We start from the raw sequence: 18,054 nt of genomic DNA on the forward strand, positions 1-18,054 counted from the left end.
GGAAATTCCATTGGAGTAATATGGCATGACCACGCCCACTATCCTGCAGTGGAACAGAGACAACTGTCAGCGGTGAGCCAGGTAAGTGAGTAAAGTGCTCAATAATGATTGCATTTAGGATAAAATGGGAAATTTCTGTTTATCTGAAAGGTCTGTAAGTAACATTACAGCTTGAGAGTTTGTGGGTCTTACATGCTGCATAATTGGCAAGGTTGATGCTTACATTAGCTTCTGCTAAAGTAATGTTGTTAGACTACTCACAGACAGCATTAAGATATATATCACTAAACTAAATTTAGCATTCCTCAATAGCTGCTTTAGGTAGTATAATTGACCAGAGTAGTGTTTTTAGCAAATCCAGTGCACCAATGTTTTATCCAAAAAAGGTCGGTGAGCACATGTGTTTTACTCCAAACTGAGTCATGAAATTGGACTTTTTTACATGATGTTCTGTTAGTAATATGTGTGTTTTATCGAGGATTGACGTTTGTGGATGTTTCACCTGTTCGGTTAGAAAGCACGTGTGGTTTACTCTGAATTGAGTCGCATACACGACTGTTTTCGCCTGATCTTTGGTTAGGGGCATGTGTGTTTAATGGAGTGAATCTTGTATGTGTACTGCTGTTAGTTTAGCAAGCACGTGTGTTTTACTCAAATTGAAAAGCATACATGGTTGCAGTCTGCACAAGTGTGCAGTTTTAGATGTTTCTTAAGCCCTATGTGTTTTGTGTGTGCCTGTGTTTTGTTCAATTTTGTAAGTATTTGTAGTAAATCTAATTATTTAAAAATATCCTTTTCATATCATGAAGGATGCAAGCTGTGCGTGTGAAGTGCAGAGAACAACAGAAGTACATCAGTTTTGAGGGCCAGCTGACCTACAGATCATTTTTGGAATGCGGTGAGTAAAAAACGTCAACATTTCCTGCGTATTTCATAGTGTGAAACACGCAGTCTGCTATACCAACAGTTTAGGTTTATTTTGCTCAATTTATTTAATTTCACTTTCTTTGCCTTGTTCTGGTGTTTATTTCAAATGTATAATGCGATTTTATTATGTTCACAGTTGCCAAGAAGTTCAACATCCCAAACATATGGCTTCTCTAAGATACTTGATCCAATTGTGAAGGATATGAAAATCCCCGGAGGGGATGGAATTACGATTGCCCTGCATAATGACCCAGTACATGGAACTATTGTCCAAGTTACTACTGACAACCTTGGTCTTCACTGTCTGTTTGGTTTTCTAGAGTCATTTAGTGCTAGATATTGTTGCCACTTTTGTCTTGCTGAGAAAGAGGACTTTCAGAAAGAGTTTACAGAAGATTCACCCAAGATAATCATGCGAACTCAAGCACTTCATACTGATCATTGCCAAAAAATGGAGGCAAATCCCAGACTGCCTTATGTGATGGGTGTTAAACAGTCTTGGATTCTAAACTCATTGCAGTGCTTCAATACATGTGAAAATTTCTCTGTTGATATTATGCACAACATCTTGGAGGGAGTCGCACAATATGAAATGAAACTGATTATGTTACATGCAATAGATCAGTATACAACATCAAAGGAAGTGGACATGAGAATTAAGAGCTTTAACTATGGCTAAATGGAACAAAACAACAAACCACCTACAGTGAAGTTGGGAGAGGACTCAAATGACTTGGAGTTAAATGCCATCCAGTCCTGGTGTTTACATCGGCATCCACTACTCATCTTTGGAGACTTGGTTTGTCCAAACGATCAGCACTGGTATTTGCTACTGCTGTTGTTTCAAATAGTGAATATTGTATTTTCAGCAGTGTTATCAAAAGGTATCACTATTTTCTTGAAACACCTGAACGCCAAACACCACAGGTCATTCAAAGGTTTATTTCCACACAAGAAGCTGCTACCAAAGCATCATTACATGATGCATTATCCTACATGTATACTTAAAACAGGACCACTTTTGCATAGCTGGTGCATATGCAATGAAGCAAAATACAGCTTCTTTAAAAAAAACAATTGAAAAGTTTCAAAAATGTAATTAAAACATTGGCAACAAAACATCAAAGTCCTATTGCTTTCAGTTGGCAGACATTTGACCCCAAGAGACTGACCACTGGATCAGGTAACATGCTTTCTTGAAATGGATTGGACTGGGGCTGTGAGATGGCAGAGACTCTTCAGCTACCAAGGTGTTAAATGTTAGATGGGCAAAACACCATGGAAATATTTATTGTGCAGATGTAGTTGTTTGTATAAAAGTCCATTGTGAAATGCCAAGTTCTACCATGTTGTTGTGAAGGATGAGAGGTTATTGTTGATTACTTTTGCACTGCAAACAGCGTGTCTCAATGAGCATTTCAATGATTTTCAAGTTTTGTGTAAAAGAGATGGACCTCATGTAATTCATGCCAAAGAGCTTTTCTGTTGTAAAGCATTTGATTTACAGGTGTCATACAGTCATGGTGATTCCAGTTTTTATATTGTACCATACCGTTTCCTCTGAACAATAAAGGTGGCTGCTGTAACTAAAAAATATATTTTTCTGGTTTATTTATTGTACCTTTAAAACCTCGCAGTGAATGATTGTAATACAGTTACATAGTGAGTGAAATAAAGTTAATTTTTCTTCTAGTTATAATTCTATTCAGAGTAAAATTCTGTTCTATTTAGAATGAAGTTAGGGTGGAGTTGTTTTGATTTTATACTAAACTGAGTAAATTATCACCATGTAGGGTAAAATATTTGCACTAAATAGAGTATATTTAACTCTGAAAGTATGACTCTGCCATAAGAGTAGATTTTACTCCATTTAGACTGGGACCAAATATTGTCTTTCTTAGAGTAAAATTTTATTCAGTTTGAGTAAAATTTACTCAGTGAATTTTACTGTGTATGTCTCCCCTGCAGAATTGGTTTTCCCTGTGTCGGGAGCAGCGCTGGGCTCTTCAAATCCCGGACAAACAGTATCCCACATTCTTGATTTTTAGTTCACAAACACTTCTTGTAATGACTAACTACTCTTGACATTTTGGAGATGTTAGCTCTTTATACAGTAAAGTTACAGCGGGATACAAATAATATCAGGCTGATCCTGCCACAATTTGTTCTACCGGTTCAAATCATGGACAAACAGGATCCCACAGTTGTTTGTTTTTAAACCCATTTTGCACAGAGAGGCATTTTTTGAAAAATGTATTGATAGCAATGTTGAATATTATTACACAGAAAAAAAACCAACTACACGTAAAATAATCACACCGTGACGTCTCTGCCTTTGTAAATGGAGGGACAGTGTAAAACCTGAAGATAGTCAGATTAACAGAAACAGTATTTCGTCTCTATCTGCCATTCTGCAATTCATCTTATGTAAACAATAACGCGGCGCACAGCGTGACGTGAAAAAAGGCACATACCTTTGACGTTGCGTGACGAACTCTGTATTCCTCGTCCACATGTAAACGCAAAAAAGGAGTTTTAAAAAATCTCAGTTTTCGGTGATTCAAAATGCCGTTTACGTGTGGACGAAAGGTCCAAACGCATAGAAACAGCTGCGTTTCTAGCAAAGTTTTGTCGGGGGCCAGGTTGGGCATTAACAGGGAAAGGGGGGCACAAAGAAATACTTTTCTTTGTTATGTCATTTAAAAACTTTGAATAAATAATTATCTGAATCTTGCAACAAAAGTGGTCATCTGATTAAATGTATAGAAATCCATTATTGCATATATGTCTTGATGCATTTTCAATCATCCAGGAAAATAAATCTCCAAAAGTTGATTCTGTTCATCTGGACGTAGCGTTTTGTGGGAGAAACGTTTCGTCACTCATCCAAGTGACTTCTTCAGTCTCATCTTACAATGCTGTGATTGCAGCCATTCCCCAACTCTCTGTGAATGGTACTCATGGCCATTGATCAGTGGGTTCTGGTCAGTGGTTGTTGATTAATGGTCATGAGAATTTGCATAATTAAGATTAAGGAACTGACCTCCCAGCCCATTGTCCCTTCAGTGGGCTGGTTTCAGTCATTATGCAAATGTACTGTTTATAAGGGGAAACCTGCAGTCAGCTGAGACTGAACAAGTCACTTGGGTGAGTGACGAAACGTTTCTCCCACAAAACGCTACGTCCAGATGAACAGAATCAACTTTTTGGAGATTATTGTATATAGTAACTAATAAGTCTAATATACACCCTAGTAAGCTATTGTCATGGTCCTGGGTCATTTTGACCCAGCGTTTTGTGTTTCCTGAAGTTTGGTGTATATTCAGCCCTACCTGTGTCTGTCCTCGGTGCTCTGTTCATGTCCCCGTGTTGTTATGTAAAACAGTCTGTGTGTTTCCTGTTTTACTTTGTAGGGTTGTGTCTCGTTATGTCCATTAGTTCCAGCTGTGTCCCCGCCTGTCTGCCATTACCCGATTACCGTGTGTGTGTATGTATATATAGTGGGTGTCGGTCTGTGTTCGTTGTCGGCTCGTCTGTGTTTCTTTTTTTTTTTACCTGTCCCGTTTGGCTCTTTTGCCATCAGAATTATTGTCTAAAGGCGAAGAAAGATGCCCAACGGATTTTCTTTACCAAATTGACCATCCCAGCTTTGCCGTAATGGTCCATTTGATTCACCTTTTATTCTTTATTTTATTTTCACTTGCTGAATACGGGACAGACTTGACTGGGGGAAAGAAAAGGGAGAAAGAAAGAGGGAAAGAAAAACAGTTGAGAAGAGGGACAGGGGAGAAGGGCAAAAAACAAAAACCAACAGAATAAGCAGGAAAAAAAAATACATATATCGATCACCTGGATCACCTGTTGAGAAAGAAAAAAAACAAGCAGAAGAAAACGAGAGTAATAGAATAAACAACATCACAATGATATATGGGAATATGACAGTAAATACTAAATATTAAACATTATTGTGCAGCACGTAAGATCGACAGCACAGTGTGCTTTGAGGTAGGAGCCAAAAAGGGTGTAGTTTGTGTGTGTGATCACCCGTGTGTACACCTGTGAGCATGGACGCGCTTGTTTTTTTTAAAAGGTTCCTTCATGTAATGATCTGCTAGAGGGTGTGGGGGGGCCACTGCCCCGTCCTCCAGGGCATGAAGCAGGTATGGAGGAGATCAAAACTCCAGACATCCAGAGGCCCCCAGAACACAAGAGACCAAGGAAGACCAACAGAGGGGCAGCCGTGCCACTGTCCCAGAAAGAGCTGAGGAGAGTCCCAGATGAGGGGTCACTCAGCAGCCACGGAGCAGAAGCCAGGGGGGTTGCAGTGACGTGCCCGTGAGCTCCGCCGGCAGCCAGCTGTGCCTGAGTGACCGAGCCCCAGGCCGAGAGGCACCCCACCTCCGAAGTGGCCCAAGCGAGCCCCAGGCTCCAGGCCCCGATAAGCAGCCGCCAAGGAGTGAGCCGGTGTGTACCTGGACGCCCACCCCCGGACACAAAGAACCACCAACGCACCGATGTCTGAGGGAGTCCGCCCCCGGCAGGGGAAGTGGTGGGGGGAGATAGGCCTCCAAACCTTGGAGGGCCTGAGATGTCCTCAGAGAGGTGGCGTCTGATACCCAACCTGACATATATACACAGACATACAGGCACACACGGATACAATCATCCATTCCCACCCTCATGCTCTCATATGCACTTACTCCACACTCAACCAACGTGGAGACAGACGTAAAGAGACGCTGTACACACAATCACACTCCCCAAGCATACTCTACGAACCGGGTCTAGGTACCCTTGCCCCTGGAGGGGGGAACTGCACCCAGACCCAGGTTGTGTTACCCTTTTCCCTGCGGTGGGGAGAAGCAGACCGCCCCGACTCCGCAGCAGCAGGGAGGCTCCACATTCCGGACCCCAGTCGGACGGCCAACTCCTCCTCCTAGCCCCCCTGCTCCAGCAGGCCGCAGAGAACGAGGGTGAGAGAAGACTCCTAACCTCCCTCCACCCGCTCATTGTAGTGTTGATGTATGTGTGTTCTAAGGTGCCAGCTCCCCCGCTGACCCCAGTAGGCACCCCCATACTCCGCGACCCGCCAGGGAAGGGGGGCACAGGCCCATCCAAACCGGGGCCCAGTGCAGCGGCGCCGCCCGGCCCCCACAGAGCCCGGGGCAGTCCACCTAACCCCACCACAGAGAAAACTGCACCCACCCCATCGTCTGTGTTTCATGGTGTCCTGTTCCTCGTCTGCGTCTCTCTGCCTCCCACCCCATTCGTATGATCTCCGGTTTGTTATTTAGCTATCCCAGTTTAGGTTTGTTCTGTACATTCTCTTCCCTCACTGCCTGTTTTTGCCACTCCACCACTTGTAAATAAACCTCACTCGAATCATCAGTCACTGCCTGCATTTTGGGTCCTCCTTTTCCTCCAACACCACACGGCTCACCCCGTCAGCCGTGACAGTACGAAACGACCAAACATGGACCCAGCAGCATCCGCACCTTCCCAGGAGTTTCGGGAGGAATTGATTGACTCCGTTTCAAGGTTGGTTAACCTGTGGCTTGAGCATGAGGGAGAGGAATTTCACCGCGCTGTAGAAGCCAGGCTACAGCAGCTTATTTCTGCTCACCCCTGGCTACTGGACTCTCTTCACCCGCTCGCACAGGACTTCATTTTGCACGAACTTCACCTTCACCCTCCAGCTGCTACCGCTTCCCGCCCCAGCCCGGCGGTTAATGTGTTGCACTGCCTGCCGGGGAATCTGCGGCCCGGCCCGCCGGATGTGGAATTACCCGGCCGGTCGGAGCTATCTCCGAGAAGGAAGCGACGTTCACGCCGCTGACACCCATCGCCACAGCCGGGCCCCGAGAGTTCTGAGTTGCCGGCTGTGGTGAGTGGAAAAGACACTCTGTTTGTTTCGCCAGACCTTGTAACTGTTTATACCGGGGCTGTGTTTTTTGAGTCAGCTGCCTAGCCGGTAGCTCAGTTAGCTGCCCAGCAGCCACTAGCTCAGTTAGCCGCTCAGTCGTCACCTCCATCACATTCAGCCTCACTACCCATAGCCCAGTTACAGTCACAGCCAGACTTATTACAAACTATGTTGCAGTCCATAGCCCAGTCAATAGCTCAGTTGGTAGAAGACTCATCAGCTCAGCCACCTATTCAGCCATCATCTTCACCAACTCCTCTGGTACAGCAAGCCATAACAGTTCAACCCATAAAGGACAGTTCAACAACTTCTTATTCTAGGCAGAGAGACAAACCTAACAACAATGAAAACACTCCTCAAGAGCTGGCCAGTTCTGAGACTGAGACGCACTCCAGGGCCTCCCCAGAGGCTGGGTTTCGGCCCCCAGCAGACTCTGGAACCCTGGAGGTTAAGAAGCCAGCTGAGGACTGCACCCGGCTGTCGCTGCCTGAGCTGAGTCAATGCTCGGTGCAGCTGCAGTCTGCTTTGTGTTTGCCAGAGGCCACCGTGCCTGCTGGTTCTGATTTGTTCCTGCCAGAGGTCCGTACGCCTGCTGGTTCTGATCTGTTCCTGCCAGAGGCCCGTGCGCCTGCTGGTTCTGTTCTGTCCCTGCCAGAGGCCCGTGCGCCTGCTGGTTCTGTTCTGTCCCTGCCAGAGGTCCCCGCGCCTGCTGGTTCTGTTCCGTCTCTGCCAGGGGCTCCAGTGCCCACAGGTTCTGAGACTGTTTTCGCTGGGGGGCCCGAGGAGCCCGTCCAGCCCCAAGACTCGTCAGCTGGAGGTTCAGGAGAACCTAGCCAGCCTCCTGTCTCGTCCGCTGGAGGGCCCGAGGAGCCCGTCCAGCCTCCTGTCCCGTCCGCTGGAGGGCCCGCGGAGCCTGTCCAGCCTTCTGCCTCGTCAGCTTGAGGGCCCGAGGAGCCCGTCCAGCCGCCTGTCTCGTCCGCTGGAGGGCCCGAGGAGCCCGTCCAGCCGCCTGTCTCGTCCGCTGGAGGGCCCGAGGAGCCCATCCAGCCCCAAGACTCGTCAGCTGGAGGGCCTGAGGAGCCCGTCCAGTCTTTTGCCTCGTCAGCTGGAGGGCCCGAGGAGCCCGTCCAGCCGCCAGCTGCAGCCTCATCATCCTCGCCGGCCGCCGCTCCATCCACGCCGCCGGCAGCAACAGCAGCTTCATCCACGCCGTCGCCTGGTCCAGCTTCAGCTTCACCCACGCCGTCGCCTGGTCCGGCTCCAGCTTCACCCACGCCGTCGCCTAGTCCGGCTCCGGCTTCATCCTCGCCTGGTCCGGCTCCGGCTTCATCCTCGCCTGGTCCGGCTCCGGCTTCATCCTCGCCTGGTCCGGCTCCCGCTTCAGCCTCGCCTGGTCCAGCCTCCGAGCCTTCAGCTTCGTCTGGTCCAGCCTCCGAGCCTTCAGCTTCGTCTGGTCCAGCCTCCGAGCCTTCAGCTTCGTCTGGTCCAGCCTCTGCTTCCGCCTCGTCTGGTCCAGCCTCTGCATCAGCTTCGCCTGGTCCAGCCTCTGCATCAGCTTCGCCTGGTCCAGCCTCAGCATCCTCCTCGCCTGGTGCTGCGGGGGCCACGCCACCTTCAGGTCCCAAACTGCCGCCTCGACATCGGCGGTCATCTGCCAGGCCGCTTGTTGGGCGTCATCGTCGATATGGACGACCTCCCAAACGCCGCCGCTACCTTCCGCGCGGCCGGCCTCCGGACTTGTGTCGCCGCCGCCGTTGCTGTCCGCACGGTCGGCCGCCTGAACTGTTTCCCTGTCGCCGCCGCTGCCGTGTGCACGGTCGGCCCCCTGAACTGTTTCCACTTCGCCACCGCTGCCTTCCGCGCGGTCGGCTTTTGGATCTGTGTCGCCAACGTGGCCGGCCTCAGAAGATGAATTGTCCTGGACTTCTGAGTTGTCAGCCTCCGGGCCGGCCTCCTGAACTGTGTTTTGTTCTTGGACTCCAGCATGTGTGTTTGTGTTTTGGACTATTCACTTGGTTCGCTGGAGCTTGTTTTTGTTCGGTGTTGGTCCCTCCGTCCTGGACCCCCCGCCGCCCGCCCTGGGTTGGTCGTCTGTTTTTGTTTTGGGCTGTCTGGAGCCAGCCCTTGGAGGGGGGGTACTGTCATGGTCCTGGGTCATTTTGACCCAGTGTTTTGTGTTTCCTGAAGTTTGGTGTATATTCAGCTCTACCTGTGTCTGTCCTCGGTGCTCTGTTCATGTCCCCGTGTTGTTATGTAAAACAGTCTGTGTGTTTCCTGTTTTACTTTGTAGGGTTGTGTCTCGTTATGTCCATTAGTTCCAGCTGTGTCCCCGCCTGTCTGCCATTACCCGATTACCGTGTGTGTGTGTGTGTATATATAGTGGGTGTCGGTCTGTGTTCGTTGTCGGCTCGTCTGTGTTTCATGGTGTCCTGTTCCTCCTCCTGTTGCCTCCCACCCCATTCGTATGATCTCCGGTTTGTTATTTAGCTATCCCAGTTTAGGTTTGTTCTGTACATTCTCTTCCCTCACTGCCTGTTTTTGCCACTCCACCACTTGTAAATAAACCTCACTCGAATCATCAGTCACTGCCTGCATTTTGGGTCCTCCTTTTCCTCCAACACTACACGGCTCACCCCGCCAGCCGTGACAGCTATAGTACTTTTTCCTTTGGGAAGGAAAGGAAGTCTGCAATTCTGTTGAAGATGTTGAAGCTATTAAATTATTGTAGAAAAATAATTGATTTCTGTGCATTTGTTTTACACTTGCATTGTACACGTGAAGTCAGCAAAATGCAGAAATAATAAGATCTCTAAGACTCCACAAAATATCCGTAGTGGAAGTTTAATGCTGCACTTAGGGTGACCAGTCATCGTAGTGTGTGCAGGCATGTGTTATGCTTTTAATTATATTAAACAGATCTCATATATTGAGACAAGTTAGTGCATTTTGATTGGGTCTATAGCCCACAAAATCAATCAATCAAAATCCCCTTGTGTGGATCTCATCTAGTAGAAACTTGGAATGCTCCCTCCAAAAGAGTGCTTTTGAATTGATCAAAATGTGTACACATGGTATCATAAGCAGTTTTAGAAAATCAAGAATTTAAGTCGTGTTTTCCAACCAGAAGTTCACAGTCTGATATGTTGTATGTTGTATTGATATGTTTTTACTTTATCTATATTCTTTAACATTTAATTAAACTTTTACTTAAAAAGGAAACACAGTGACTGCATTAGGCATGTAAATATGGACTGAAAGTGAATATAAGTTTTATGTCTGTGATTTTACTTCAGTATATGGGACATATAGTTCTATAAGAAGCATTTGAGTAAATGAAATGTTATTTATTGTCTCTGGATGGTACAGTCAATGTCACATATTTTGCTTGAGAAAGTGTAAAGAGGATAACCTAAAATAAGAGCAGAAACCACTTAAAACAATTTTCGTTAGTTTTTGAATTTATAGAATACAAGAACATAACATAAGCTCCCAAATCTTACAATATGTGGCTTTTCTTTCAGTGATATCGTTGGGCCATCCTCAGTTTCATTTATTCTTTTAGCACCCTTTTTAGCAAACTGTTTTTTGTAGTGTAGGCTAATCTGATGATTAGTGTTCACGAGCGACTGAGTTTAGTAAATTGCCCAAGGGTATTTAAGCAGGAGCAGACGGAGGACAAAACCACTAACCTTCTGATTAGTCGATGACCTGCTCAACCTCCTGAGCTACAGCCATCTCAATATTGATGACAAGGAGGACTTACAGTGGGGCAAAAAAGTATTTAGTCAGCCACCGATTGTGCAAGTTCCCCCACTTAAAATGATGACAGAGGTCAGTAATTTGCACCAGAGGTACACTTCAACTGTGAGAGACAGAATGTGAAAAAAAAATCCATGAATTCACATGGTAGGATTTGTAAAGAATTTATTCGTAAATCAGGGTGGAAAATAAGTATTTGGTCACCTCAAACAAGGAAAATCCCTGGCTCTCACAGACCGTCTTCTGTAACGTCTTCTGTAAGAAGCTTTTCTGTCCCCCACTCGTTACCTGTATGAATGGCACCTGTTTGACCTCATCATCTGTATAAAAGACACCTGTCCACAGCCTCAACCAGTCAGACTCCAAACTCCGCCATGGCCAAGACCAAAGAGCTTTCGAAGGACACCAGGAAAAGAATTGTAGACCTGCACCAGACTGGGAAGAGTGAATCTACAATAGGCAAGCAGCTTGGTGTGAAAAAATCAACTGTGGGAGCAATCATCAGAAAATGGAAGACATACAAGACCACTGATAATCTCCCTCGATCTGGGGCTCCACGCAAGATCTCATCCCGTGGGGTCAAAATGATCATGAGAACGGTGAGCAAAGATCCCAGAACCACACGGGGGGACCTGGTGAATGACCTGCAGAGAGCTGGGACCAAAGCAACAAAGGTCACCATCAGTAACACACTACAACGGCAGGGAATCAAATCCCGCAGTGCCAGACGTGTTCCGCTGCTGAAGCCAGTGCATGTCCAGGCCCGTCTGAAGTTTGCCAGAGAGCACATGGATGATACAGCAGAGGATTGGGAGAATGTCATGTGGTCAGATGAAACCAAAGTAGAACTTTTTGGTATAAACTCAACTCGTCGTGTTTGGAGGAAGAAGAATACTGAGTTGCATCCCAAGAACACCATACCTACTGTGAAGCATGGGGGTGGAAACATCATGCTATGGGGCTGTTTTTCTGCCAAGGGGACAGGACGACTGATCCGTGTTAAGGACAGAATGAATGGGGCCAAGTATCGTGAGATTTTGAGCCAAAACCTCCTTCCATCAGTGAGAACTTTGAAGATGAAACGAGGCTGGGTCTTCCAACATGACAATGATCCAAAACACACCGCCCGGGCAACAAAGGAGTGGCTCCGTAAGAAGCATTTGAAAGTCCTGGAGTGGCCTAGCCAGTCTCCAGACCTCAACCCCATAGAAAATCTGTGGCGGGAGTTGAAAGTCCGTGTTGCTCGGCGACAGCCCCAAAACATCACTGCTCTTGAGAAGATCTGCATGGAGGAATGGGCCAAAATACCAGCTACTGTGTGTGCAAACCTGGTAAAGACCTATAGTAAACGTTTGACCTCTGTTATTGCCAACAAAGGTTATGTTACAAAGTATTGAGTTGTATGTTTGTTATTGACCAAATACTTATTTTCCACCCTGATTTACGAATAAATTCTTTACAAATCCTACCATGTGAATTCATGGATTTTTTTTCACATTCTGTCTCTCACAGTTGAAGTGTACCTCTGGTGCAAATTACTGACCTCTGTCATCATTTTAAGTGGGGGAACTTGCACAATCGGTGGCTGACTAAATACTTTTTTGCCCCACTGTACTAGGAGATTATTGCATGGTCTAACCTAAATTTTATCCAGGAAAGTTGCATTTGCATAAATCAACTATTTCATGTGTTAAATGACCTACAGTTAAGTCCCCAAGGTTTTGGACAATGATGCATTATTTTTTTGTAATGTTGCCTTTGGAGACCACCGCAGTGGATTCTGAATCAAATATACAAGTTGTATTTAAAGTGCAGAATTCAGATTTCACATTTGATGTATTCTGTATTTTTTTCTGTTCTATTACAAATACTATATATGTTTATGAGATGTGCAAATAATTCCATCTGTGGGTTTTTTGATGTTTTTTTACACAGCTTCAGGGAATTGAGTTTGCAATTAACTAATCATTCTGCTGCTTCCAGTTCAAATGCTGGTCATCATTGAGATCCTATTTTCTATCTGAAAATTACACACACAAAAGGAGAATACTATATCAAGACATGTGGTTGCTTTCAGAATAGATTGAGAGTCTTTTCCTGGGAAAACAAAATCTCTGATGCGTCATTGCTGGCCTCTACTGGAGAAGGCACCACACACACCAGAATACAGCAGAACAAAATTAATTACAGCATGAATAAAGAAAAAAATATTATATATTTTTCACTTTTTTCCAGTGTGGTGTTGTTAAAATAAATTACTGGATCATTTACAATGTGCCATATGTTTCCATCTGTGTACATATTGTTTAAGTAATCTAAACAAAGAGAAAGGTGGGGAAAAAAAACAAACTAATAAAAAACACAGTAGAATAAGCCAGAAAGGTAGAGGAGTGTCAACCTTGTTGCTGGAGAAGAAAGGACCCAAACGCAGGACTCGCGGGTTTATTGAGGATGTGGACGGTGATTATTGTGAAGAGTCCAAAATGAAATAGTTCTGGTGGACGGCCACATGGCCAGAGGCTGAGACGAATCAGTTCACGTGGCAGCACCAGAGCCGACCTCGATTTTATGTTTTTTTGTGTGATTTTAGATCAATTGTGTTAATATAGCATATCACTGAAAAAATAACTGTAAATTCAGACATGTGAGATTGTGCTGAAAATAGTGATACCAAACAAGGCAAGGGGGAAAAAAGATGTAAAGGTAAAACAAACAAGTTGTTAAAAGTGGCCAATTATACCCTGGACCCCAGAGGCTTCAATAACACCCAATATATCATGAAAAATTTGGTTCACATTTTTAGTGAAAAATGGATTCATGAAAGTGAATACATTACATGCCTGACATTTTGTGTAAATGTAAGAATGTAATAATGTGATTATTTTTCATTAAAAAAAATGAGTGTAAAATGTAAATTAGACTATATTTTAAAAGAACCTTGTATTTTCTACAACAGTGTGTTTGTAACAGATGATCTTATTCAACCAGGAAGGTTCCTGCAATACAGAATTTGTGATTCCCATATGGTACATTGCAGAGACTAATAAGCTTTATTTTTTAACCTTTATTGTTGCAGTTACTGTTATCATAAGGATGTAGGTTACAGCCATTGCTCTAAGACTGTGTAAACAGGGCTTGGTGCTGCTTTATTTTGAAAAGCACATTAGTTTACAAAAAAGGCAGCTTTTTTAGTTTGCTAATATTACTGGGATGAACCATTTTCAGAAACGAATGTAACCCTAAGAACATTGGGCTAGATGTGGTCAGTAAGTACTAGCCAGATTAATACAATACTATCAGCAAGTGGTCAGCCTGGATTCAGTGTGCACTGAAGGGGGCATTACCGACGCTGAAAGAATGATGAGGGGAGGAGTTTAGAGAAGGTGTGAGGATCAGTTATATTCTGCTCATATTGCTGCCAGAGCTGCAGTTCTCTGCAGGTGTGTGGAGATGGAGACCCAGGACGAAGCAGAGCTCTGCTTTCCACAACTCTTCAACACCTCCTGCAAGAAGTCTAAAACATCTCTGTCTCAAGTTTTGCTCCCTTACGTTGTGGTGTTTTCAGTCTCTCTGCTAACTGTGGCTCTCAACCTTCTCGTCATTGTCTCAGTCTCCCACTTCAGGCAGAGATTTACTTTTTTAAACTTCTGCTGTGGCTACTACTACTACAACTTACTACTAATTACGACTAAATTTAAGTTCATTTATATCTTATGGGTAGACTATTATCGGACAATAATGTGCAAATCTATATATTCTATCTTCTACCCTTTCAACTGTCTACACTTTCGGATAGGACAGCTGTAATAATTTTGTTTGTTTAGATTGTTTTAGTATAGAAATAATGACTTCTTGATGTTTCTCTCTCTTCTTTCAGACAGCTCCACACACCCACTAACATCCTCCTCCTCTCTCTGGCTGTCACTGACTTTCTCATTGGTCTGTTGATGATGCCGGCAAAAATCCTACGAGACACAGCTTGTTGGTTTCTTGGTCAGCTCACATGTTCTCTGTATAGTTATATATGCTTCATCATTACCTCTGCCTCAGTGGGCATTATGGTGCTGATATCAGTCGACCGCTATGTGGCTATTTGTGACCCTCTGCATTACCCCACCAGAATCACAGAGAGAAGAGTGAAACTCTGCGTCTGTCTGTGTTGGCTCTGCTCTGTTTTTTACAACATACTATTTATAAAGAACGACCTGCTTCAAGGAGAACGACATACTTCCTGTTATGGAGAATGTGTATTTGTCATAGACTACATTGTAGGAACCACTGACATTGTTTTAACTTTTATTGCTCCAGTTACTGTCATCGTTGTTCTGTATATGAGAGTATTTGTGGTGGCTGTGTCTCAGGCCCGTGCCATGCGCTCTCATGTTACAGCTGTCACACTGCAGCTCTCAGTGACTCTAACAGCAAAGAAATCAGAGATAAAAGCAGCCAGGACTCTGGGTGTTCTTGTTCTTGTGTTTCTATTAGGTTTCTGCCCATATTACATTGTTTCACTTTTAGGAAACGAGTTGTTCAACAGCTCATCTGCATCCATTGCGATCTATCTGTATTATTTTAACTCCTGTCTAAATCCTTTGATTTACGCTATGTTCTACCCCTGGTTTAGAAAAGCTGTGAAATTCGTTGTCACTCTACAGATACTGCAGCCTGGCTCCTGTGAGGTCAGCATACTGTAGAAGAAAGAGCTCTTTCCAAAAAGATGTTTATGATAAAAACTGAACAACCAGCTGTTAAAACCCTTTCTGTCTCTTTAAGAGAACAAGGAGAATAAGGTGTATTGTTCACCTTCTAGGCATATTCTAAAAATTGGAAATTATTACATATCCAGGATATTTATGTTTATCCAGATCAATGACAGTTTCTGTAATCATTTTGGAAGTAATTCTGTATTTTTGTCTGATTCTGCAATTAAGAGAGGGAAACAGAGGGAAGGTGCTGTATTCTCCTGTTGAGGCCACTATTATTGATGCCATAGAAATAAAAGGGAAGTGTTTTTTTTCGTTTGTTTGTTTTTTATTCTAATATAATCATTAATTGGTCACAATATTCAGAAACTGTTTCATGGTTCATGTCTTTTTTCATTTTGTAAAAGATCATTGTTCAAAGGTGTTCTTCACCTTTGAACAGACAATGATATCATTTTGTAAATGATATCATTGTCTGTTCAAATGTGTTCTTCACATACTGCCTGAAATATCGTCAGAAACAGAATACAACTGTGGCAGCAGGAATTAGCTGCTAGCTAATTGTGTTTTCGGTCATATTTCTTACAAAAAAAGAAACGAGTAATGGATAATTCTATCTGTTTTATGTTAAAACAACAGAAAATAACTGTAAACACTATAGCTTTCATAGTTTTGCCTGTTTTTGTCTATCGCAACAATGTAATGGTTCAAATGTTGTGGAGGGTATGAAAGCACCAGCACCACTTTTTGCAACGCAGTACAAAACCATGACACCATGGCACATCCACCATGTTGTCAAAATGTTTCTAAAGTTGGACTGTTGTACCTCCCTCCTGACCTCTTCCATACATAAGCCCCTTTTTCCATTAGTACTTACCTCGGATTGACTAACCACTGATCGCCTCAGATTGACTTCGCTCGCTCTGTGGTATAGTATCGCTTCCTGTTCCTGCTCAAACACAGTGGTGTTTCTGAGTAGCTTATTTGCTTAGCAGTTTAATTAATAACTTTTAAATACATTCTTTTTTTTCACAGTATAATCTTCACGTGCTTCATCCGAAGCACACTTTCTGTGTACTCACTACCTAATTTATAGCCAAAGTATTCACTCACTGTCTCTGTACTGTTTCGCTAGCTTAGCTCGTAGCCGACCCGTTAGCACCATGGCTACTTCACCTGTCCCTTCTGCACTTTCTTGCTCATTGTGTCAGATGTTTAGTTACTCCTCGGCCTCCTTTAGCAGTAATGATATCTGTAACAAATGTAGCATATTTGCAGCTCTGGAGGCCAGGATTACTGAACTGGAGACTCGGCTTTGCACCCTGCTCTCACCCTTAGCTAGCCAGGCCCCTGTAGCTGGTGCAGCCGAAGATAGCGTAGGCCCCGCTAGCTGTTCCCCGGCAGATCCCAAGCAGCTGGGGAAAGACGGCTGGGTAACGGTGAGGAGGAAGCGTAGTCCTAAACAGAAGCCCCAGGTACACCACCAACCCGTTCATGTGTCTAACCATTTTTCCCCACTCGGTGACACACCCGCTGGGGGTCAAACTCTGGTAATTGGTGATTCTGTTCTCAGACATGTGAAGCTAGAGACACCGGCAACCATAGTCAATTGCCTTCCAGGGGCCAGAGCAGGCGACATTGAAGGAAATTTAAAACTGCTGGCTAAGGGTAAACGTAAATTCAATAAAATCATAATTCACGTCGGCAGTAATGACACCCGGTTACGCCAATCGGAGGTCACTAAAATCAATATTGAATCGGTGTGCAACTTTGCCAAAACAATGTCGGACTCTGTAGTTTTCTCTGGTCCCCTCCCCAATCAGACCAGGAGTGACATGTTTAGCCGCATGTTCTCCTTAAATTGCTGGCTGTCTGAGTGGTGTCCCAGAAACGATGTGGGCTTCATAGATAATTGGCAAACCTTCTGGAGGAAACCTGGTCTTGTTAGGAGAGATGGCATCCATCCCACTTTGGATGGAGCAGCTCTAATTTCTAGAAATATCGACAAATTTATTAAACCCCTCAAAACATGACTATCCAGAGTTGGGACCAGGAAGCAGAGTTGCAGTCTTACACGCCTCTCTGCAGCTTCTTTCCTCCTGCTACCCCCCCCAAAAACCCATCTCCATAGAGATTGTGTCTGCTTCCAAAAAGACAAAAAACAAACTAAGAACCAGCAACAAACAACTTAAACATTTACAAAGAAAGAACAATACAGTATCCACATCTGAACCAAAGAGTAAAACAGTGAAATGTGGATTATTAAATATTAGGTCTCTCTCCTCCAAGTCTCTGTTAGTACATGACTTAATAATTGATCAACAAATTGATTTACTCTGCCTTACAGAAACCTGGTTGCAGCAGGATGATTATGTTAGTTTAAATGAATCAACACCCCCGAGTCATTCTAACTACCAGAAATCTCGAAGCACAGGTCGAGGGGGCGGTGTGGCAGCAATTTTTCACACCAGTCTATTAATTAATGAAAGACCAAGACAGACTTTTAATTCATTTGAAAGCCTGATGCTTAGCATTGTTCACCCCAGCTGTGAAACTCAGAAACCAGTCTTACTTGTTATCATCTATCGTCCACCTGGGCCTTACACAGAGTTTCTGTCTGATTTCTCAGACTTTATATCTAATTTAGTTCTGAGCTCAGATAAAATAATTATTGTGGGTGATTTTAACATCCATGTTGATGCTAAAAATGACAGCCTCAACATGGCATTTAATCTGTTGTTA

General features: G+C 44.3%; 1 protein-coding gene across 1 annotated transcript; it reads left to right on the forward strand.

Moving 5' to 3' along the window:
- The first annotated feature begins 12,227 nt into the window (after nt 1–12,227).
- On the forward strand, nt 12,228–16,219 carry LOC146500221 (trace amine-associated receptor 13c-like). Its single transcript, XM_085134688.1, has 2 exons — nt 12,228–14,244; nt 14,463–16,219. Exons 1-2 carry the CDS (start codon nt 14,060–14,062, stop codon nt 15,301–15,303), a joined length of 1,026 nt encoding a protein of 341 aa, XP_084990814.1. The 5' UTR covers nt 12,228–14,059; the 3' UTR covers nt 15,304–16,219.
- The last annotated feature ends 1,835 nt before the right edge of the window (nt 16,220–18,054 follow it).

Source organism: Neolamprologus multifasciatus, chromosome 16, assembly GCF_963576455.1.
Source record: "Neolamprologus multifasciatus chromosome 16, fNeoMul1.2, whole genome shotgun sequence".
Classification (NCBI taxonomy): Eukaryota; Metazoa; Chordata; class Actinopteri; order Cichliformes; family Cichlidae; genus Neolamprologus; species Neolamprologus multifasciatus.